The 24,941-nt window shown below is 39.2% G+C and overlaps 2 protein-coding genes across 2 annotated transcripts; both read right to left on the reverse strand.

The window, feature by feature from the left end:
* Positions 1-4,200: 4,200 nt before the first annotated feature.
* On the reverse strand, positions 4,201-4,770 carry LOC115667652 (pterocarpan synthase 1-like). Its single transcript, XM_030589209.1, has one exon. It carries the CDS (start codon positions 4,768-4,770, stop codon positions 4,201-4,203), a length of 570 nt encoding a protein of 189 aa, XP_030445069.1.
* A 13,804-nt stretch (positions 4,771-18,574) lies between these two features.
* Positions 18,575-20,976, reverse strand: LOC115667765 (receptor-like protein EIX1). The gene has a single exon (XM_030589308.2). The coding sequence runs from the start codon at positions 20,934-20,936 to the stop codon at positions 18,654-18,656; it is 2,283 nt and encodes a 760-aa protein (XP_030445168.2). The 5' UTR covers positions 20,937-20,976; the 3' UTR covers positions 18,575-18,653.
* Positions 20,977-24,941: the final 3,965 nt, after the last annotated feature.

Below are 24,941 nucleotides of genomic sequence, written 5' to 3' on the forward strand. Positions count from 1 at the left end.
ACTATAGAGAAGCTTTTATTGACATTCTAATTTTTCGCGCAGAGCTTAGCAAATCAGAAGAGGATAATGTTAGTTGTGCAGTAGCTATAGACTGATAGTTTAAGAAATTGTTTTGTAATAAAATGATGTGATGCAACTTTTGTAGGGTACTTGAACATGACAAATTCATGAGAAATAATGCTATGTGTGCTATAAATTATTCTTGCATATTTTGCATGTATGCTTTTATATCACTAGCAATATCTTAAAGCAAAGTGTAGTATACATCCAGAAAGTCAATGCTGACATGGGTGATTGTTATATACACTGGTTGTAATCTAGAGATTAATCAAAGATGCTTTTAATAAACAGACACGTGTTTTACTCGCAAAGTTAGAGAAATTATAGTTACCAACAATACATCAAGCAAAGTCATCGTTAAAAGGCAAATATATATTTCTTTCGCTCTAATGATTAGTGAAAGGTCTTTATTAGCATAACTTGTCTCCAGCTGACAGTTCCCGAATGCTTTTAATGCGACGGGTATGGCAGTAGGGTGTTGCTCGGTGACTGTGTCGTGGAGATGAAAGCGAAGATGGGTCATCTTCTCGGCTTTGACCCTGAACTGATCTCGAGCCGACAGTTCTCGAGCGAACAATCCCTCGGATTTGATCGTAGTGAGAAAGGTGAGGGAAAATAGAGAAGCTTTCATTGACTTTCTAGTTTTTTAGACGGAGCTTAACAAACCAAAAGAGAGTTATGTTAGTTGTACATAGCTGTAGACTGGTAGTTTAAGAATTCTTGTGGGGTACTTGAACACGAGACATTTATGAGAAAAAATGCCATATGTGCTATCAATTGTTCTTGCAATTTATGCATGTGTGCTTTTATATCACTAGCATTTCTTTAAAGCAAAGTGTACGATACATTCAGAAAGTCAATGCTAACATAGTGACTGTTATACACAAGTTGCAGGAACTCCGAGATTGGATCGCGAGCATATACGTGCAATCGACATATATTACAGGTCGATCTTGGGATAGAACAAGTATTTTGTGGGATTGATCTGTGATCCTAGAATCGTGCGTGCACAACTTGAATGTTCAATAGAAAACAATCAGTCATTATCCCTCCCGCCTTTTTTTTCGAGGATTTTCCGCATCTAGATCTAACGGGGTCGGGAACACCAGGTGGAAACATTGGACTAGGTAGAGCGAGGTCAACGTTTTAATTATCTAGCCGCCTACAGATGTGAGAACATCCACGAGATGTCTCGGTAGTTTTGGATAGACTCTCAATTGAATTGTGGCATTGGACGAAGTCAGAGAACACGCCCTAAACCCCATCTCTCTCTCTCTCTCTCTCCATTTCTACCCAAATAGAGGTGCCCACTGACCCACCGCCGACACCTACTCTCACCCTTTCTCAATCGGTTTTCTTCGAATTGTCGATTGGTGAAAGTTCTCATCGATAATTTCTATACGGTTTCACTATCCATGGCGTTTTCTGGAGAGTTTACAACTCGTCGATTGCTTTGTTCATTGATGACTTCAGCTTTGATTATATTTTATTCTTGTCAACCGAGTTTTGAGTTTACTACTTATCAATACTAAACCTATCAAAATGAGTCCTGAATCTATATATGATCCACTTGTTTTTTTTTTTGACGGGGGGGGGGTTGAAATGCACTAAAAGTCCTAAAACTTATCACGAAAGTGCAATTGAGTCCTAAAACTTGTCAAAAAATGCGATCAAGTCCTAAAACTTGTCACGAAAGTGCAATCAAGTCCTAAACTTTCAAAAAGTGCAATCAAGTTTTAAAACTTACCACGAAGGTATAATCAAGTCCTAAAGCTTATCACAAATATGCAATCAAGTCCTAAAACTTTCAAAAAGTGCAATTAATAGAAGGACTTGATTGAACCAATTTGATAAGTTTTAGGACTTGTTTGCACTTTCGTAACAAGTTTTAGGACTTGTTTGCACCTTTTAAAAGTTTTAGAACTCAATTGCACTTTCCTAATAAGTTTTAAGACTTAATTGCATATTATAAAATTTTTTGGACTTAATTATACTTTCGTGATAAGTTGTAGAACTTTGAATGCACTAATCTCTTTTTTTTTTTAAGAGTCATGTATGGATTATTTCAAATTTGAAGAGCCTACCCTTAATGGATCTGAAAAATTAAAGTCTAAAATAAATGGGTCGAATTTCCCAACCACTAGGACTCAGACTCTGTTCTCTCTCCCTCTTCGCTCTCTCTTCTCGCAGGTAGTTGTCATCCTCTCCAGATCGTCGCTTCCATCGCTAGATGCCCTGTCCTCGAGCCAATCGACTTGCGCGACCAGGTAGGGCTTCATGCAGACGATGCAAGTGACTGGGAACCGTCCTGCCCCTTGTAGATGAGGAAGAATCGGTCGTCGGTGAGGCGCTCGTGCTTGACAACCTCTCCGACATAGCCAACGTCCGCCATGAGGAGGCGGAGTCGGCGTACACAACGCCGAAACGGAGGTCGATCTAGAGGAGCCTGTGCAGCATCATCCGGTAATGGAACTCAAAGATCTGAAGGGGGAGGATCACGCTAAGGAAGAGGACGAGGGGGAGGGGGGAAGAGCTGGAGCTCGTCGTCGTCAGAGGAGGACGCGGAACCAACGCAGCAGTTCTCTGAGACGAAGAAGGCCGAGCACCGGAGACAGATCCCAATTTTCACCAGTGCCATCGATGGCGGGAAAGACTGAGGTGAGGAGGAGCCAGAGAGGGTTTGGGGAGGAGGAGGAGACGGTGGTGGCCCCGGTGGGTATGCCAAATGAGGTTTTGAGAGAAGGAGAGAGTAAAAAAGAACAAAAGTGAGTTATGTGGTGGGTTTGAGTTGGTCCTAGATTAGGTATGGATTATTTAAATTTTATAAAAAATAAATGAATCAATGTGAGTTAAATGGATGAATTTAGGTTAAACCCATTTATGACCCACCCATTTGCCACCTCTAGGCGATAAACAACCAAGAATTAGTCAATTGTTAGCGTCAACAACAATAAAATTAAACAAAAGGTGATTGGTTTGGGGATTTTGATGAGGTCCATGAAGGCGTTAGAAAATTGAATACAGTTGCATAATCAACATATAAAAAAATTCAAATTTAAAGATCGAAGAGATTGGTAGGGCCATTGCCCCTTGGCCGTTTGGTATTGGGAAAATTACCAAAAAAATCCTAAACCTATTGTAATTATGCCAATTCAGTTATAAACTTTTTTTTTTGCTAATTGAGTTCTAAACCTTTTGCATTTATGTCAATTCAGTTCATCCGATCAATTTTGATTGGAAGTCACTGATATGGGCATTGGCCATCCTACATGGCACGGCTAACGCTAACGTGGATATTTGTAAATAATATTTTAATAATTTTTAAAAAAAAAAAATTTCCTTTTTTTTTCTTTCTTTTTTTTTCTTCCCTTCTTCCTCTAGTTGGTTGCCAGACCTCAGCGACCAGCCGGATGCGAGGGCCAGCGAGGTCGATCTGGCCATTGCTAGGTGAGGCTTGCCCTCACCAAATCCGGCGATGGCAAGCATCGCCCAGCCAGTGGTCGGCAAGGGCGAGCCTCGCCAATGGCTGGGTGAGGCTTGACCTTGCCATTGCCAATGAGGACGAACTTCGCTGGCCCTCGCCTCTAGCCGGTCGCCGAGGAAGAAACAAAAGAAAAAAAAGAAAGAGAAAGAAAAAAAAGGAAAAAGAAAAAATTATAAAAAATTATTTAAAAATGTGCACATCAACACTGGCCACGCTACGTAGGACGGTTGGCATCAACGTCAGTGATTTCCGGCCAAAATTAGCCATATAGACTTAATTGGCATAAATGCAAAATGTTTAAAACTCAATTGATAAAAAAAAGGTTTAGCACTGAATTAGCATAATTACAGTAGATTCATGACTCTTTTTTGTAATTCTCCCGTTTGGCGTTGAAAGTAATATTGGTTACGAAACGATTGCTGTAATCTATGAAAATCTTAGATATTGCATATGTTTCTTGTCTCTTTCTCTCAGTCGTGTAACAGGTATTGTTGCATCTACCACCGATTTCAGTTATGTAACTATGTCAACGTACAAATGTCAACCATCTGACGGCCATCATGTAAAACCTTTTCACACAATATTACTGACTCTTGAAATTATTTCGAGATATTTTCAAGAATCATTCTCAAATAAAGGTCTAGAAAGCACTGATCTCAGTAATGCAAAACGTAGACTTCATACTCCGACACGAGAAGTCCACTCGTCCGGTCGATGGAGTGAGTCTTCGTCCGAACATAACCGCGCGCAAGCTGGAAAGCTCCCGTCCCTCCTGTAATGGCCATCTCCCTCACCTCGAGCGCCAAGCTGTTCCTTCCGAGCATACTCAAAGTGCTCCCATTGAACTTCCCTTCGGTGAACACAAAGTTGACGGCCATCGACAAGACAGTCTCGGCCTGCGACACCGATGACGTGAGGCATTGGGCCCAGCCGACAAGCTTTGAGCGCGCGTCAGGGCCCAGCTTCAGCACGTCGTCGATCACAAAAACCGTGCCGAAGGCTGTGGCCGACTGGCTACTCGTCGAAGCTGAGGCTACTTGTGTGGCGGTGAAGTTTGGCCCAGCAAACGCTCCGTGCAAGTAGAAGTGAAGGTGGCTCAGCTTCTCTGATCTTCTCGGCCCGGCTTCGATTGACAGGCTGCCGGTGGATGTTTGGGATCGTGTGCCGAAGATGGTTAGAGAGAAGATAAGCGTGATGAGGATGAGTTTGGGTAGAGATCTGGCCATAGTGTGGTTGATTTGGGCGTGTTCGGCGTTTCAAAGTTTGGGAAGCGTTTTAGGTTGGTGGGTAGTCTAGAGGCTATATAGAATGAATTAGTGCCGTGAATAAACCGTTTCAAAATAATGCAGTACTAATCATCTAGATTCCATGATCTGATCAAAGAAAAACTTCATCGATTTCGTGGGATGTATATAAAATTGATCTCCGAATAGTTAGAATTTGGGCAAATTTTCGTGTAACAGATTATGTCCACCTTCCCATTCCGATCTACGACAGGCCATCTACGCCGATAATTAGAGGATTCAAAAGGAATTACTTCCTTGTGATCATGTCCAAGTACTTGCAACTAGGGATCAGATCTCAGTCGACCTTAGATTTTAGAGGCGCAAAATCCGAACCAATCCCTTTAGAGAGGCAAACACACATGTATGTGCAAGAATGAATTGAGAGAGAGAGAGAGAGAGAGAGAGAGAGCAATGACATTATCAAGTTATTATCAAAGTTGCGACCTCTTTATTTTCGGCGCGATTGCAATTCTTTTAGTACTCAAACAGAAAGACAGAAAAAAGGGGATCCGAGAAAAAGAGAGACTCGAAGCAGCAGATCATCATGAGAAAAGGTTTGATCTATAATGATCAGCAGTCGAAGAAGCAAGCGCATCTGTACTTGAAGCTGGAATCGGCTAGGCACTCTCCGCGGGGCTGCTGGGCGGTGTGCTTCTGGTAACACGCCTTCTGGCAATTGTAGAGGGTGCAGCTGTTCGGGTCCAGCAACTCTTGACATCTCTTCTGGGCATTTGCATGGGGCACCATCACCATGCACATCCCTGCAAGTTTACATCCGTCAACCATCAAGTGAAGTGAACCACATTATCGCTTTGGCTCGAAAGAGAATCTTAGAACTTGGGTAGACTTATTTCCATGCATATATTTCTCATCATTTAATTCCAATTTTAACGTACCGGTGTCCGCACGCCCAACCCCTTTAATTGAAAGAATTGTTTTTCTTCCCTCACTCCAGAAAATACTCCTAAGTTTAACATCCCAGAGTTTTGAACCTTTTTAATGATCTCATCATTTAATTCCAAATTTAATTTAAAATATAAAAGCAAAAGAAGAAATGGATTGAACATAAATAACTCCAAATTTTGCATCGTGATCGACTCTCTTTGTCCTTTTGGATTTGAGGACATCTTGGGATAAGAGTAGGTCGGGAATTGAAACCTGAGAGGAGGAGGACTGCTACGAAAATACGAGGAAAAGCGAGGGTATCCATCTGGGTGAGAAGAAGATGTGTTCTTTCAAGGGCTAATCTCGAACAAGCAACAGAACTCGTATGTAGAGAGGAAGGTGCGATGCTGTGGATATTTGAAAAATCTGATGCTGGGGGTGCTTTTATAGATTTTAGGAGGGTTTGTAAATTTGGAATGTACGAAAAATTAGATCTAGAGACATTTGGAGATTCAGGGAAGGTAATCTGATTCCTCCATGTTTTCTGGAGTATGGCATTCTCGTTTGCAATTAAGGAAACGTCGAATGATTAAAATTGGTATGATAATTATTTGCTTGATTTATTTGTCAGATACTAAAATCATCTTGATTTAGGATGTTGTTGTTGGCCCAAAAAGTACAACGGCAACTATTCAAAATCATAGTTCGGCAACCAAGAAATATAGATCAACCAAACAAACGTGTGAACAATACACTAAATCCCAAGATTAAAGTGATTTATTGTAGTTCGACTTTATATTTTACACTCGAGTGTATCTCTCATCTCACTTGTGGTTTACAATAGCAAATTTGTGTACAAGAGATTTCTCACACTTAGATATGACTATGTGTGTTCTAAACCCCTAAGGGCTACATTGGTTAGTCTGATTGTTTCGTGGAAATAAATGATTTGAAAAACGTTTTCAAAAAAATAATCCGCTTGTATCGCTTAAAAAAATGAACGGATGAAAAAAAATTATATTGTCTATGAAAATATTTGGATAAAAGCTATTTTCGATAATGAAATATTTTTCGTTAACTAATTAAATAAAATGATGCATGCGATTATTTTTAGAAAAATATTTTTCAAATTATTTATTTTTGGCGAAACAAATGGAGCCTTATCTCTACCAAAACCAAACAAGATTAGGACACAATCTAACGGTTAATTTTCGACTATTACGACTTTCGATCGGCCGTTCGCTCTAAAAAATAATTGGTCAAAATAGAGTTCTAGCTAGGAGCCTAGACATAAGGGTCCGGTCGCCTGCGTACTTAATCTCGTTTGAACAAATTTACAAAAATCGATAGTTATTGATGGTTTTGTAGTCATCAAAACACATAGGATCTCCCCAATTTTTTTACGATGATAAAAATCATAAAACAATACCACGAATAAATTCAAACTTTAAAGTCTAACATTCTCCTCCTTTAAAAAATAATCACATAATCAAGCGCCCCCTCAAAATAACTATTTTTTTTATATGAAAATGCTTCTTTGTTTCGAAAACAACATTGGATCCATAAAAAACTTCCTTAGGAATCCAGATCTTCTAGACTAAAGTTTCTTGCAATATGTCTAAATTTACCACAGCCATAACATACATGAGATGCAAACCTACTAGATTGAACAATGTCTATGATCTCGATCATTTCTATGATTAACATGATGTCTACCAAACATATTTTTTTTTTATATTCTTGCTTCCTTCAACTTTTTGAAAGGAAGACCTCCACTCTTCAATTTTCTTTTTCAAAACCTCATATTCATTTTTCGAATTTTCAATATCACTTCTAATAGATTCATTTCGTTTTTTTTAAGGGTTCATTTGTTTAGTGAAAATGATTTGGAAAACGTTATCCTCAAAACGATAGCTGGTATTACTAACAAAAATGAATCAACAAATTTTTTTTTCATTGTCTACGAAATTGTTTAGACATAAATTGTTGTTGAATTATGAAAATATTTTTCATTAACTAATTATTTTAAGCAATAGAAAGGGATTATTTTTAAGTAAACATTTTCTAAATCATTTATTTTCTGCGAAGCAAATTGAGCCTAAAAGAACTTTTTTTTTTCAAGTGACCCGGCTTATTTCTTTTTCTTTTCACCTTTCTTTTCCTTTGATTTGAGCTGTGGGAACTCTTTTCTCAAGTGACCTGGCTTATTGCATTCAAAACATTTTACATTCTTTCGCCAATTCGAATAATTCTAATTATAATTTTTATCTCTACAAAATTTAAAATTACGTGTAAGCTCCGATGTCGTCATCGCTTTGATCTCTAGACCCCTTCTCACTGTGAATAGAAGCTTCAAAAGCATTCTACATAACATTAAAGGTGACGAATCTAAGGAGATTGATATGATTTTAGGAACAATAACTTCCGCATTAAGTTTTACAGAAATGGTAGTCATGACTTATATTTATTTATTTATATTTTTAATCTGATTAGAAATCAAAATTAAAAGATAGTGGGAGAGACCAAAGGGTGTTCCCTCCCTTGATAGATAGATACTTATTTAACGTAGAAATTTCTTCCTACGTTAACTATAACATAATTCCATTGCATCGCACGGTCCGTGCGTCTAGTTAAAATTGTTTCACGGAAGCTTAAAAAAATGTCAGAATGGTGCTAGTACTATGTTTTATCTTTTACATTAATTTAAGCTAAATTTAGGACGGTCTAGTAAAATCAATTTACTTTGAGTGTACTTCTCAAAAATTGAACAGATGTTCGATATATTTACCAATTTTTCCTAAAACGAACTTGAAGCTGGCAAAAGTATTTTGACTTTATGGAGGTAAAATCGTGCATCGCCTAAACCTTATTGATTCCCAAAACTTGTGGCATGAGCTTGATTCATGTGATATTTGCGAAATCTCTACCATCTAATGTGATCAACTTCAGTTGAACTCGTCCAATCTAAATGGTGAGGTGCACTAAATTCACGTGAATCAAATTTATGTAACACGTTACTCCTCGCGATTTGGACGCACATTCGTGTAGCATTTGCCTTTTGTTCGCTCCCATCCACACATAAAAGAGAGGAAATTACGCTCCGAATTCGGAATTGTGCAACCAACTCACTGACTGGACACCACGAAAGGGAAGACAATAGATATCGTTGAGTACGATAACCTGTGTAATGCTATCATTATTAAGTTGTCAAGATGCGAGGACATCTTCAGTTTAAACACCATCGCAAGTTATAGAGCTCAAGAAGAAAGAAACATGTCGAAACGAAACCGATGATCATATCGAACAATCAGCAATTCCAGAAGCAAACGCAGCGGAATATCTGGCCGAACGCATCCGGTTTGGCACGATCCGAAGGCTCTTGTCGCACGTCGGGTGCTTCGTTCGACAGGCTGCGAGACAGTTAGGGGCATAACAATTGTTTGGGTCCAGTACCGCCGAACATCTCGACTGCGCGTTTGCACAGGGCATCGCACACATGCCTGCATATAGTTCCAATCGTCAAGACTAGTTTGAACAGATTAATAGGCATTGGTAATGGATGTGAAAGCAAATGAACCTGAGACAAGGAGGGCTACGACTAGAATATGGGAAATAGGAAGCTTCTCCATCTGGTTGACAAATGAGATCTTTCAATTACCTCAAACCAAAATCAAAAGAGTGCTTTGTAGGTAGAGATGAAGGTGCAATATGCAAATCAATGGACATGATTACTGATTTTTGGGTAATATATAGGTTTTAGGGGCTCATTAATTGAAAATATGGAAACCTAAATCTGGATATTTAGGAAAGGTAATTAATTGAAAATATGGAAATTTAAATCTGGATATTTAGGGTAGGTAAACTAATTCTTCTCTCCCTCGTTTCCTAACGTTTTTCTTTTCTTGTTAAATATACGTTGTCATTAAGTAAGATGATTTTTAGATCTAGAGAAATTTGGAGATTCAGGGAAGGTAATCTGATTCCTCCATGTTTTTTGGAATATGGCATTCTCGTTTGCAATTAAGGAAACGATCCAATGATTAAAATTGGAATGATAGTTATTTGCTTGGTTTATTTGTCAGATACTAATCATCTTGATTTAGGATGTTGTTGTTGGCCCAAAGGTACAAGGGCAACTATTCGAAATCATAGTTCGGGCAACCAAGAAATATAGTAAAAATAAATCAACCAAGCAAACGTGTGTACAATACAATAAATCCAAAGATTAAGTGATTTATTGTAGTTCGACTTTATATTTCACACTCAAGTATATCTGTTGGAAGAAATAGAAGAAGAAGAATTTACGTATTGGGGAAATTACATAACACTGTTTGTTATAGCCAGAATAAATTCAAGAAATTGATAATAAAAATGAAACAGGAGGTGAGGTACGAATAACCGAATCTCCTTAAAGTGATTAGTTCTTACCAACGGTGCTAAACAACTTCTCGAACTATGCCTCCCAAAATACAACACCTCGAACCTGTTTATATCAGCACTATACGAACATGACTCTGTCGAACACTTCTCGAAACTGGCACACGAAGAGGAATATCGTTGAAGAGAAAACTCAAGAGAGGCTCTAGAAGTACTTCGAGGAGTTCTTTTTTCGTCTCTAGTTCGAACTAATAAGACACGTCTATTTATAGATGAGGAAAAATAACTGCAAAAAATTGAAGGGACATGAACTTGTCGGTTATGCTCACATTAGTAGAGCCATCAACCCATAATTAACAGCTATATTAAATGCTCACATTAGTAGAGCCATTAACCCTTAATAATTGCAACAATTAGGACATAACGGTTACACGTGAATTAATGTTAAGCTATTAATTCCTATAATTATAACAGTATCTCTCATCTCACTCATGGTTTACAATAGCAAATTTGTGTACAAGAGATTTCTCACACTCAGATATGACAACGTGTGTTCTAAATCCCCAAAGGCTACAGAAGTAGGTTCGTTTGTTTCGCGAAAAAGAATGATTTTGAAAACGTTTTCCTAGCAATAATTGCTTGTATCGCTTACAAAAATAAACGAACAAAAATTTTTGTTGTCTACAAAAATATTTAAACATAGACTATTGTCGATAATGAAATATTCTTCATTAACTAATTAAATAAAACAATACATGCGATTATTTTTAGAAAAATATTTACAAAATTATTCATTTTTTATGAAATAAATGAAATTTTTGTATACACTAAAACCAAACAAGATTAGAACACACGACTATTGCATCTTTCGATCGCCCGCTCGCACTTCAAGAAAGTTGGCCCAAAAGAGAGGTCTGGCTAGGAGCCTAGACATAGGGGTCCGGTCGCCTGGTTTCTTTACATGGACAGTGAGTTTTACTACCAGGCATGTTTGAACACATTTACAAAAATCAATAGTTTTAACTTATTGATGGTTTTGTAATCATCAAAATACAAATGTCAACAATCTCTCCATTTTTTATGATGAAAAAAAAATCATACAACAATACCACGAATAAAATCAAAGCTTTAAAATCTAACAGTTTCCTCCTTTGAAAAAATAATCACATAATCAAGCGCCCCCTCAAACAAACTATGTTTTATTTTTTTATATGAAAATGCTACTTTGTTTCCAAAATAACTTTCGATCCATACAAAACTTCCTTACGAATCCAGATCTTCTAGAATAGCAGTTTCTTGCAATATGTCCAAATTTACCACAACCATAACATACACGAGATGCAAACCTACTAGATTGAACAATGTCTATGATCTCGATCATTTCTATGATTAACATGATGTCTAACAAACATATTTTGTTTTATTCTTGCTTCCTTCAAATTTTTGAAAGGAAGAGCTCAACTCTTCATTTTTCTTTTTCAAAACCTCATATTCATTTTTTGAATTTTCAAGATCACTTTTAACATATTCATTTCGTTTTTTTTCTAAGGGTTCTATTGTTTAGTGAAAAATGAATGATTTAGAAAATGTTATACTCAAAATAATCGCTTGTATCACTTACAACAATGAATCAAAGAAAGTTTTTTTTTCAGTGTCTACAATTTGTTTAGACATAAATTATTGTTGAATTATGAAAATATTTATTCATTGCCTAATTATTTTAAGTGGTACAATTGGATTATTTTTAGGTAAACGTTTTTCAAATCATTTATTTTTCGCGAAATAAATTGAGTCTAAAAGAACTTTCGTTTTCAAGTGACCTGGCTTATTTATTTTTCTTTTCGCCTTTCTTTTGATTCGAGCCTTGAGCACTCTTTTCTCAAGTGACCCCGCTTATTGCATTCAAAGCATTTTACATTCTTTCGCCAATTCGAATAATTCATTATAATTTTTATCTCTAAGAAATTCCTGAATCTCTGTGGAAGCTCCGAGATCGTCATCGCTTTGATCTCTAGACTCCTTCTCACCATGAATAGATGCTTCAAAATCATCCCACATAGCATTAAAAATGACGAATCTAAGGAGAGATGACATGATTTTAGGAAAAATACTTCCGCATTAAATTTTACAGAAATGGTAGTCGTGATTTATATTTATTTATTTTTTATTTTTAATCTAATTAGAAATCAGAATTAAATGATAGTGGGAGAACCAAAGGGTGTTCCCTCCCTTGATAGATAGATACTTATTTAACTTAGAAATTTCTTCCTACATTAACTATAACATAATTCCATTGCATCGCATGGTTCGTGTGTCTAGTTATAATTGTTTCACGGAAGCTTCAGAAATTGTCAAACTGGTGCTAGTACTTTGTTTTATCTTTTACATTAATTTAAGCTAAATTTAGGACGGTCAAGTAAAATCAATTTACTTTGAATCTACTTCGCAAAAATTGAACAGATATTCGATATATTTACCAATTTTTCCTTAAAAGAACTTGAAGCTTGCCAAAGTATTTTGGCTTTATGGAGGTAAAGTCGTGTATCGCCTAAACCTTATTGATTCCCAAAACTTGTGGCATGAGCTTGATTCATGTGATATTTGCGAAATCTCTACCATCGAATGTGATCAACTTCAGTTGAACTCGTCCAATCTAAATGGTGAGGTGCACTAAATTCACGTGAATCAAATTTATGTAACATGTTACTCCTCGCGATTTGGACGCACATTCGTGTAGCATTTGCCTTTTGTTCGCTCCCATCCACACATAAAAAAAGAGGAAATTACGCTCCGAATTCGGAATCGTGCAACTAACTCACTGACTGGACACCACGAAAGGGAAGACAATAGATATCGTTGAGTACGATAACCTGTGTAATGTTATAATTATTAAGCTGTCAAGATGCAAGGACATCTTCAGTTTAAACACCATCGCAAGTTATAGAGCTCAAGCAGAAAGAAACATGTCGAAATGAAACCGACGATCATATCGACCAATCAGCAATTCCAGAAGCAAACGCAGCGGAATATCTTGCCGAACGCATCAGTTTGGCACGATCCGAAGGCCTGCTGCTGCACGTCGGGGTGCTTCGTTCGACAGGCCGCGAGACAGTTAGGGGCATAACAATTGTTTGGGTCCAGTACCGCCGAACATCTCGACTGCGCGTTTGCACGGGGCACCGCACACATGCCTGCATATAGTTCCAACCGTCAAGACTAGTTTGAACAGATTAATAGACATTGGTAGTGGATGGGAAAGCAAATGAACCTGAGACAAGGAGGGCTACGACTAGAATATGGGAAGTCGCAAGCTTCTCCATCTGGTTGACAAATGAGATCTTTCAATTACCTCAAACCAGAATCAAAAGAGTACTTTGTAGGTAGGGATGAAGGTGCAATATGCAAATCAATCGACATGATAACTCATTTTTGGGTAATATATAGGTTTTAGGGGCTCGTTAATTGAAAATATGGAAACCTAAATCTGGATATTTTGGGAAAGGTAAATAATCGAAAATATGGAAATTTAAATCTGGATAATTAGGTAAGGTAAACTAATTCTTCTCTCCCTCGTTTCCTAACGTTTTTCTTTTCTTGTTAAATATACGTTGTCATTAAGTAAGATGATTTTTAGATCTAGAGAAATTTGGAGATTCAGGGAAGCTAATCTGATTCCTCCATGTTTTTTGGAATATGGCATTCTCGTTTGCAATTAAGGTAACGTCGAATGATTAAAATTGGAATGATAGTTATTTGCTTGGTTTATTTGTCAGATACTAATCATCTTGATTTAGGATGTTGTTCACTACAAAAAAACAAGGTTTTAGCGACAAATTTTGCGACAAAAAATTTGGCAAAATTCGTCACTAAACAAATTTGCGACAAATTTTGCGACGGAAAAAAATCCGTCGCGGCGGAGGAAGGAGGAAAAAGAAAAGATAAAAAAGAAAAATTAATCTTATGAATTCAAGTGTTGGGTTGAAAGCTCGGGCGAGGATCCGATTGATCTTGGAATTGCTCCGGACAACTTATTGAATGACAAAGTCAACAAAGATAAAGAACCCTTTCAACAGTCGGAGTGCTGCCGGACAGTTTATTGTTGGTAAGATTCAAAACATACAACCCTTCCCTGTCACATAAGGATGATGGTATTGTACCATTAATAGGTTATCATTGAGATACAAAATATTAAATTGGTACATAACACAAATATTTGTTGGAAGAGATCCTGAGATTAAGTCATGGGAGAGATCCAAAGCGAAACAATTAGAAGACAAGCCGGGCAAGGGTCCGGTAATTTGATTGGAGGATAGATCGAACAAGTAAAACGTCAAGTTCGCTAACCATTTTGGAAGGGCCCCAAAAAGGAAAGCATGTTAGAGTATGATATCTTCTGCTTCCACTTGTGTCCGAATCCACTGGGGAAATGGAGTTTCAAATTTACAAAATCCCATCCAAATGATTCCAAGTTGGAAAGGGGGTATCCATCTGGGTTTAGCCCTGAAAGTCAAGTTATTATTGTCACCTATATCCAAAACCTTGAGCCTTGACAAATTAGAAAAATGGATCTCTGAAATCACATCTCCCAAAGAATTGTTACAAAGATACAGGAGATCAGAAAGCTTTTGGAAACCTTTAGGTATAGTAATTGTCGAATGATTTACTCCCAAGAGGCAAGTATTGTAAAGCCCGCAATTTTCCCAAATGACTCGGGATCTTGAGAAACACTTAACAATAACAATGATGACAACGAACCTATTGATGATGGAATGGGTCCGTTCAATCGATTAGATGCAATATCCAGTGTTTCCAAGTTTGACAATGATCCAATGACACTAGGGATTTGACCGGAGAAGAAATTGTGGGAAAGCAGAACGTGTTTTAAGTTTGTGAAGTGCGCTAGTCAGTTGGGCAAAGCACCCTTAAGATAGATTATCACATATCTCTAGACTCTCTAGGTTATTCTCGATGAATCCCGATGAATTTCCCCGGCTCGTTGAAATCTCTTCTCCGATTTGGTTTTCACACAAACGCAATAACTTGAGATTTTGCTTGTTCTTTAAGAATGAGAATAAGCCTCCTTCAATGCTGTCGAAAAGATTTCCCTCAAGATAAAGATGGAAGAGTGCCGATCACTTGCATGAGGCCTCCTACATTTGCAATCTTTGAACCCTCATGCCGAGGTACTTTAGTGATCAAAGATAAGAAACCCATAGGATATCGTCCACAACCGAATTTCCATTGTAATTATGAAGATCGAGGACTTCCAAATTGGTTAGATTTCCCAATTGTCGGGGAATTGTTCCACAAAAGTCAGCAAATGACAGATTGAGGTACCGGGAAAAGTGTCAAAAAAGTCTTAAACTTATTGCATTTGTGCCAATTTAATCCTAAACATTTTTTTGTACCAATTTAGTCCTAAACATTTTGTCATTGTGCCGATTTAATCATTCCGGCTAATTTTGGCCGGATATTGCTGATGTGGATACCTGTCGGCTTATGTGGCACCACCAGCGCTAATGTTGACAACTTTTAATAATATTTTTCAATTTTTTAAATTATTTTTTTAATGGGGGTTGGCCTCCATTTAGATGTTCATGGACACAAGCAATATTCAGGCTGTGGACGGAGAAGCAAAAACTCATAGATGGAATTGGAATTGCAAGTTTCTAGTTTCTACAGAAACTAGAACTATCTTGACGATTCTATGGTCTAGTCGTTTGAAAAGTTACAAAATTTTCCGATTTGTTAGTAGATTTCTGATTTAGCTAATAGATTTTTAATGCCGTTGGTTGAAAGAGTATGACCAGCAACTCAAATATTGGGTAATCCATTAGAAAATTACCAACACTAGAAGAAAAATTTCTCAACTTTCAAATGAAATAGTAAAATTACCAACTCTTCTGGAATTTAACCTGTGTTGTAAGTAAATTACACACTAGAATAAATTACTATTTCAAATGAATGTCGGTAAATGTATTATAGTATTAGTATATTACAAAAAAAAATTGTGAAATTTCAAAGAAGTTGGTAACTTACTATTTTAGTGGAATGTTGACATCTATTTTTTGATTGCCCAATTAAATTGCACCAAATTTAGGAATTAAATTTTAAATTCCTAAAACAAAAAATATATTTTTAATTTTAATTACATTGCCTATAGACAAAGGTACATTTTGTATTATTAGGATGTGTTTTTCTTCTTTTAATTATTATTATTACTTTAAAAAAAAATGGGATCGGGCCGGGTCAGGACCGGCCCGACCTGGCCCTCTCCTTTCTTCCCTTCCTTACGCACGAGCTGGGCCCAGCCCAGCCCACTCCTTCTCTCCTTTCTTCTTCCCCCCGGCCCAGTCTCTCTCTCCCCCTTTCCTCTCTCCTTCACGGTGGACGCAAGATGGCCTAGTATCGGCCGCCGCCTGGACAAAGCCATTTTTGAGAAAAAAAGAGAAGGGAGAGCCGAGACGGAGATTAAGCGAGACAGAGAGTGAGAGAGTGATCCCCTGGCGATCACCGCGGTCGAAAACCTCCGCAAGTCCTCCCCTTCCCCCGCGCCAAGCCTCGGTAGGTCCCGTTTCGCTGGTTTCCATTTTTACTTGATTTGGGGGTCGGTTTTTCCCCTGTTTTGGGGACGCCGGGCCGGGTTTCGTGGTTGTCCGGCACACGGGAGCTCCGGCCCCCGTCCATCCTTCGTCTGGATGGTATGTGTGTCATTGTTCGTGTGTTGAGAGTCCCGGCTTGTGTTTGAGTCTCGGTTGAGCCGAAAGTCGTTTGTTTTTTAAGCGCCCACCACCTGTTCGACAAAACGCCTACGTGAGATCCAGTTTTAGGTCGTCCGTCTTGGCCGGCGTCGAGTCGCCCGCGCGTGTCGCATCCCTTTTTGGCGTACCTGTAGTGTTTAGAGTTCCGGGCGTCGGCCGCGTCCCAGCCGCCGCTGTTGTTTCGTTTGGAGTTTGGCCCGGGGGTGCCCCCGGCCGGCGGCGTCAAAGCCGGCCGCGGAACGGCGACCCAAGTGGAGGTCGGGCCTCGGTCTGGGCTGGTCGGGGCGACGCCCGAGCAGGGCGTCGCCAGGCCGAGACGAGCGGCGTCTCGGCCGTCTCCGTCGAGTCCCCGCGGAGCAGGGGACTGCAAGGGTAGTCGGGTCTGTGAGGGGGCAGAGTCGGGTCGGATCTGGGTTGGGCGAGGAGCCCGACCCGATGCCCATGTTTCTCTCTTTTGGGGCTGGGCTTTGTGTTTATTTAGTATTGAATAGGCGGTGGGCCGGGCCTTTTCTTTTTTTAGTTCCTTTTTTAACACTGCCGGACTGGGCTCATTTACCGAGCCCAGTCCCACATGGATCCGGGCCAGCGTGCCCGGGTCAGTCCCGATCCGGGTCGGATGTGGAGATCCGACCCGGGTCCGTTTATTATAATATAATATTATTTTATTTTATTATTAAAAAATATTTTTTAATTAAAAAATAAAAAAAAAAATCCGAAAATCAAAAAATGAAATTGGGCTTTGGAATTGCCTTTTCTTGCATGTTTTGTGTGATGAATGACATGCTTAATTGCACGTCGTCTGTTTAACACGTTTTGGATTGTGTGTTTAAATTGACCTTTCATATGGTTAATTAGAGGTATGTTGATGGTTGATTAGAGGTATGTTGGGCTGTTGTTTGCACACTTCCAATGCTTTGATTGTCGTTTCGTTAGCCTAGTTAGAGCTAGAACCCTAAGATCCACAATCAATAAAAAGACTGCATGAACACCGTTAAATGTTATTTAAACAAGGTTGGGTACGGAAACAGCACTAGTTAGACAAGTAGTGTAATTAAGTCTCCGAACTCATTTAAATTTATGGTTCATAGAAGTAGGGCGATTCTCCCGTTGCCTTACTTAGGTTTCTAATCGACAAATCCTAAATTGATTAGTGGCGACTCCTAGATAAAAAAATCACTCACAGATTAAAAACTTAAACCACAAGTCGTAATATGGTAGGTTTGAGCCCGAGTTAAGTTCCAGACCTAAACTTAGCGTGTACCAGGCTACGCTTTCCCTCTCCCAAGGAAAAATTTGGCGGGTCGCGATATGGAATATTGGTAAATTTATTATATTGTGGGTAAATCGCCGGCGATATTTATAGAATTTCAGAGGACATAGAAATTTAGTTCTTTGCCTGGTCATTCGTAAAATCCTTGTAAGCAAATTATTGGCCACAATTTTTTACCCAGAAGATTGGAAAATCACCAGCAACTTCAAAATTCTACCAAGACGGAAATTTTCGAGTTTTGAATCCGTCGGACCAGCACTAATTAACAGAGGATCTCTCACGGTGACCTTTTGCCCCATGAAATGCGAGAGCAGAAGCCGAGTGGAAATCATATTAGGCTGAAAAGAGAGCAGAAAGCATAGTGTACAGTAGAAAGAGTAGTGTTTTGCGAATTAGACCTCACAGCATGCTAATTACTTTACAGATATAAGCAAACTAATGGAAGGGAGGAGATCACACGAGCACTAGTTCTAAATACACCCAAAATGAAGAACCAAAGGCAGGGGAGAGAGCACGAGATTGCTCATTTCTTACGCGCTTCCTGACTGTCTCAGTCTCTTCAACTTGCCTGCCTTCACCACTATAGCCACATATGCCTTGTCTGCTGCTTGATCCGCAAACCTGAAATATGCAAGTCTCCAATCCTTCTTGAACTGCAAAACTCCGAAAAAGCCCCAGAACCCAGTTGCAAATCCAAGCATTACGACCGCACAGAACAACACCTTTCCAAGCTTGTCCTCTTCGTGTGTATCTTCAGGGTGAGCGATTTTCGGTGGTTGAGGCGCCTCGGAGCCAGGGCAATTTTTTCTTAGAAGATCACCACAGAGTAGAGGATTGCCGGCATAAATGGATGGATCGTCAAGCGTCTGGATTTGATTTCCTTTTGGAATCTGTCCCATCAAGTTGTTTTGCGATAGGTTGAGGTGGGCTAGGGATGTTAATGCTGAAATGCCTTGCGGAATTGTCCCCGTGAGGTTGTTGTTCGAAAGATCAAGAGACTCGAGTGACCTCATGTTCCCAATGCCAATGAGAATATCTCCAGAGAGATGGTTGTGTGACAAGTTTAAGCCATGCAATCCCGAGAGGAAAGAAAGTTCTTCGGGGATTGACCCGATCAAATCGTTGCTTGAAAGATCCAAATTTACCACAAGTTGCAGATCAATATTGGTGTATTCATTGTATCTTCCCTTTATTATCTCAACCACTTGCTCTTGATGCCAATTCGCATCAGAGTACCTGGTTGCTGGCGATGGAGATACAGATGGGGGGGAAGTTATATCTTGCATAGGAGCAGCGGCCACAGATCCAAATGAATTGACTTGATTGAAGTTGATCATGCTGTGCATATAGCCAAGACAACGTGGGATTGTTCCCGTCAAATTGTTCACTGCAATGTCTAATATCTGTAGTCCTGAGAGTGAGCAGAGCGGCAGAGGGATGCTGCCAGTAAACCTATTCTCTCGTAGCCTCAGGATCACCAAGAATTGAAAGCTTTTGCTGAGCCATGTGGGGATGCTTCCGGAGAAGTCATTCTCTCCAAGGTCTAAAATTACCAGATTTGTGCAATGACCTAAAGCCAGAGGAAGCTCCCCATTGAGACGGTTTCTGTTCAAGTGGAGGGTGGCAAGGTAGGGCAAGGATCCAATTGAGCTTGGAATCACTCCGGACAACTTATTGAATGACAAAGTCAAGTAAAACAAAGAACCCTTCCAACAGTCCGGAATACTGCCATATAGGTTATTATTGGCAAGATTTAAATCCATCAATTCCATGTCGCATAATGATGACGGTATTGTACCATTGATTCGGTTATCATTGAGAGACAGAATATTGAATCGGTACATAACACCAATATCTGTCGGAAGAGATCCAGTGATCAAATTGTGGGAGAGATCCAGAGTGGAACAGTTAGAAGATATGTTGGGCAAGTGTCCGGTAAATTGATTGTGAGATAGATCGAGTACGTCAAATGTCATGTTGGCTAACCAATTTGGCAGGGGCCCAAAAAGGGAAGCATTGGAGAGTACGATATATTCAGCTTCCACTTGTGTCTGAATCCATTGGGGAAATGGAGTTATGAATTTACAAGATCCCATCGAAATGAATTGAAGTTGGAAAGGGGGTATCCAGCTGGGTTTTGCCTTGAAAGTCAAGTTATTATTGTCACTAACATCCAAATACTGGAGCCTTGACATATTAGAAAAATGGTTTTCTGAAATCACACCTCCCAAAGAATTGTTGCGAAGATACAGATCCGAGAGATGAGAAAGCTTTCCGAAACTACTGGGTATAGTACCGGTCAAATGATTGCTGTCAAGGCACAACTCTTGTAAAGCCCGCAATTTCCCTAATGACTCGGGAATATGCCCTGCCAATTGATTATTAGAAAGAACTAACCATCTCAATGACGACAACCGACCTAATGATGATGGAATGGTCCCATTCAATCCATTATATGAAAGATCTAGTGTTACCAAGTTCGGCAATGACCCAATGACACTAGGGATTGAACCGGAGAAGGAATTGTAGGGAAGCATAATGTGTTTTAAGTTAGTAAAGTGCACTAACCAGTTGGGCAAAGCACCCTTAAGACGATTACCCTCTATCTCTAGACTCTCCAAGTTATTCTCATTGAGTCCCGATGAATTTCCTTGGGTTGTTGCAATCTCTTCTCCGATTTGGTTAAAAGACAAACGCAATGACTTGAGGTACCGGTGGTTCTTTAAGAATAAGAACAAGCCTCCTTCAATGCAGTCGAAAAGATTTCCCCTGAGATTGAGATGAACAAGGCTCGGAAACTTGTCAAACCACATTGGAATTGATGAGTTGAAAGAGTTCCCTGAAAGATCGAGATGTCGGAGAGAAGTCATGTTTTGAAATGTAATGTTAGGGATGGGACCTTCAAAAAGATTTATCGAAAGATCGAGGTACTGGAGATGAATAAGAGAAGTAGAATTGGCCAAGTGATCAGAAGACAGATGGTAATTATGTAATCCACAATCTGATAAGCTCAAATGCAATAAGGTTGGGAGCATGCTGATCACCTGCATGAGCACTCTTCCATTCGCAATCATTGAACCACTCATGTCGAGGTACTTTAGTGACCGAAGATAAGAAATCCACTGGATATCATCCACGACCAAATTTCATCTTCATTATGAAGATCAAGGACTTCCAACTTGGTGAGATTTCCCAACTGTCGAGGAACCATTCCACCGAAGTTAGCAAACGACAAATTGAGGTACCTCAATTGTTTCATCGAACCGAGGAATTCAGGAATTCTTTCTTGATTGGAATCGATCCCGCTTAAGTCCAAGTGATTCAAGTATCTCAAGTGCAGCAAAGAAGAGTTCAACTCACCAGCCAGGAAGAGCTTCAATTCCATGGGAAAATAAAAATCAGTATTGTCATTTCTTGGTTGGGGTAATTGGAGCTTGATGACATGGCCATATACACTATCACAAATCACTCCTTCCCATTTGCAGAAATCTTTGTCTTTCCACGAAGAAAGCAAGCCAGATGGATCTAAGAGGCTTTGTCGAAGCTGGAGTAGAGCCTCTCTTTCTTGCTCTCTGCAAGTGGACGTTGAATTGCTACTGAAGCACACACATGAATTATCTAAAATAAGGAATAGAGTTACTAGTGTGAGCACTTGGGAACAATATCTCCCCATGAGCAATGAGGGAGAGGATGAATTCATGTTTTAGAGTGGAGGGTTTAAGGGTCCTCTAATCAAACCCAGATCATTTATAGAGAAGGGCAGGGAGAGATTTCTCGTTTGATGTGACCAGTTGTGGTTACATACATGCACCTTATGTGTATGCATGTGTATCATGTATATGCAGCACATTTAAGGTCCACATATGATAGTCATCATCAGGGAGAAAAGGCACATCCACTCTTGCAGTTGGAGTTTGTAAATTGACGATCAGATCCCATCTAGAAGAGAAGTCCAAGTCAACTTGGAAGCAAGTGCAGCACCATTACGGAGATCGTGGACAACTCTGTCCAGTTTTTTGCAGTGCCAGTCCCGGATCAAGTCAGAGTCTTTTGGGTTCGTTTCATTATTATTCATATTAAGGTCGTTTCTCGGTGTACATTGCGGGTTCATAAAGATACCATCCGTTTCACGTTTTATCTTAACTAAATTTACTAATTTTGAAATAACGATGTTAACTCGTCTTGTTGCCCATAAAGATGATGGTAATGTACCATTCATCACGATATCACCGAGACACGATTGAAAGAGATAGAGAGATTAAGTTTGTCTGAGAGATCTAAATTGGAACCGTTCAAAGGTATATATTGAGTAAGGGCGTGGTAATTTGAATGTGAGACAAATCAAGCCACAAAATTCACATGTTGGCTAACCCATGTAGGCAAAGCCCCCAAAATGGAGGCATTGCAGAGAGAGATGCCATGGTCCTCCGCTTGTGTCTGCATCCATTGTGAAAATGTCGATCCAACTTTTACACAACCCATCCGAATAATTCTAAATTGGACAGTGGACCAGTTGGGATTTGCCCTAAAAGTCGGGTAATTATCGCTAATATCCAAACGCTGCAGGCTAGACCTAGGTTATCTGAAGTGTGGATCGCTTGAGTAGGGGGAATAAAATATGGGAACGCGGAGCGTCATTTGTATCAAGCGATAGGGGTAGACTTCTTTTAATCATGTAATTAAGATAAGACATGATTTTTTAGTTATAATAAAGATAATGTGAGCAGTATAATGTGTTTCAAACGTATTTGAGCCACTGAATTTCATGTTCAAACAAAAAATACTATTTTCAATAATGTTTTCAACTAAAAAAACATTAACATGAAAAATATATTTCGGATAAGTGATAAATATCAGTGTATTGGGACGTTTGAAATGCTCATTTTAGTATATGGGTTTGTTCTCCTCGGTCAGAAAATTAAGGGCCAAAATCCTGGAGGGACTTTGCTGTGCATATGCATTCTATTATTATAAAATGTAACTACCACCGTTTGAGTGTCAATTATAGTTAAGGAAAATACTGACTATTCGCAAATAACACCAGGTCAAGTGAACCTTCTCTCCATCTATGTCGTTAAATCAAGCAACTTCCGGGATAATACCTGTTGATGTCATGAGCGGTTCTGAAAATATTCTCGTCATGTCCTAATGAAAAAGAAAAGAGGCCACCGATAATACAGTTTATCGAGTCAATTGTGTAGTGTTACTTTCTCCGGAAAAAAAAGAAGAAAGGAATGTAATGTCTGTGGTAGGATTATTTACTGTACATTTATAGAAGGAAAAAGCTGATCATTTAACCTTAATTACATCCATTTCATTCAACTGGTATTGTCACTGGCTTTCCGCATTCTAGTTGAGAACTCGAAATTCACAAGAAGAAATATCAAGCACTTCCAACCAACTACTTCTTATGAATTCCCAAGCTTCTAGCATACTGCAAGGGCTTCAATAGTTTTTCATCAAGAACAAAAGATTGACCAGAACCGTTTCATTTAACGATGGACCTGAGCATTTGTGGGATCATAGCTCAAGTGACTTCAGGCGGAGCTTGTCTGCTTAGGAGGTGGCTTGGGCATTGGTGCATTAGACAGGAAGCTCTTGAGCATAGTATGCGCCTGGGAGGGGCGACACATTGGCACTTCATGTCCCGAGCCCATTACGGCAACAAACGCTAAGCCTTCATATATCTCGACCCAATCTGCAAGCTGGGAAACCAAAGAGTGTAGTTTTAGTCATTGTGAATGAATTTGTGGAAGCTTTTCTTTAACTTGATTTGAATTGCGTTTACCAGATCGTGATAGTACCAGGGGTACCATTTCTCCTGTACTTTCAGTTTTAGTGCTGCAATGTTACATCGAGTTGTTGGCAAAGGAACGGCTGCATCTGTTGTTCCGCTACTCAAGAAAAAGGCAATAATCCATGTGAATCGACACTCAACGCCACTAACAACGGTAAGAGAAGACACCGTTGTGATGAATTAGAAGAAATGTTGGTTTCGCCATATGTATGAATGTTTGTGCACTAATCCTACCAAATTATTTTATCATAGGTAAATCTCAAGTCTATCCAGCATGTTATATGATAGATTCTATATGCCGCACACTTAAGGTCCACTATCATAATTATGGTAAGGAAGAAAAGGCACATCCACTCTTGGAATTGAAGTCTTTAAATTGATGACTGGACCCCATCCAGAAGAGAAGTCCAAGTCAACTTGGAAGGAAGTCTTTTGATTCCTTGTCATTATTCATAATAGTTGTTTTTTTTTTTTGTATAAATGCGTGTTTATAAGACACCGTCCATTTTAAGTTAAGATCTTAATCAAATTAACAATTTCGAAATAATGATCTTGACTAGTTATGTTGCCCATGCTATGCACAGAATTTTGTTGGCTATTGCTTAAAAAGCAAAACAATGAAAACAAACGGAGAAGCCATATCGTAATCACTTTCACAACATCACGAATGTAATTTGATTCTTTATTTCCGAACCCTTTTCCAGTAAAATCTATCTTTAACTTGAGTTTGCTTTGACCATTAATTTTCAAGATAACTAATTATTTGCTCCATAGGAAATATAAGCGATTAGTCTGTTAAAGAAACTTTCTTTTTGTTGGCTTTTCTTTCAATAGAAAGTTATACAACCCCTAAAACACCCTAGGGAAAAACCTAAGGGTCGCCCTCTTCCATTCTGCTTCTGAATTTCTGGCTTGAATCTCTGGAACTCACCTGCAGCTCCACTGGGCACCAACAGCAGCTCCCCGGACTTCCAAAAAGAAAAGGCGCACTTCCCGGGTTTAGGGCCGGGGGTCTGAAAGT

Source organism: Syzygium oleosum, unplaced genomic scaffold, assembly GCF_021117445.2.
Source record: "Syzygium oleosum isolate NSW1041296 unplaced genomic scaffold, Sole_v2.1 Sole_v2.25, whole genome shotgun sequence".
In the NCBI taxonomy this organism is placed as follows: Eukaryota; Viridiplantae; Streptophyta; class Magnoliopsida; order Myrtales; family Myrtaceae; genus Syzygium; species Syzygium oleosum.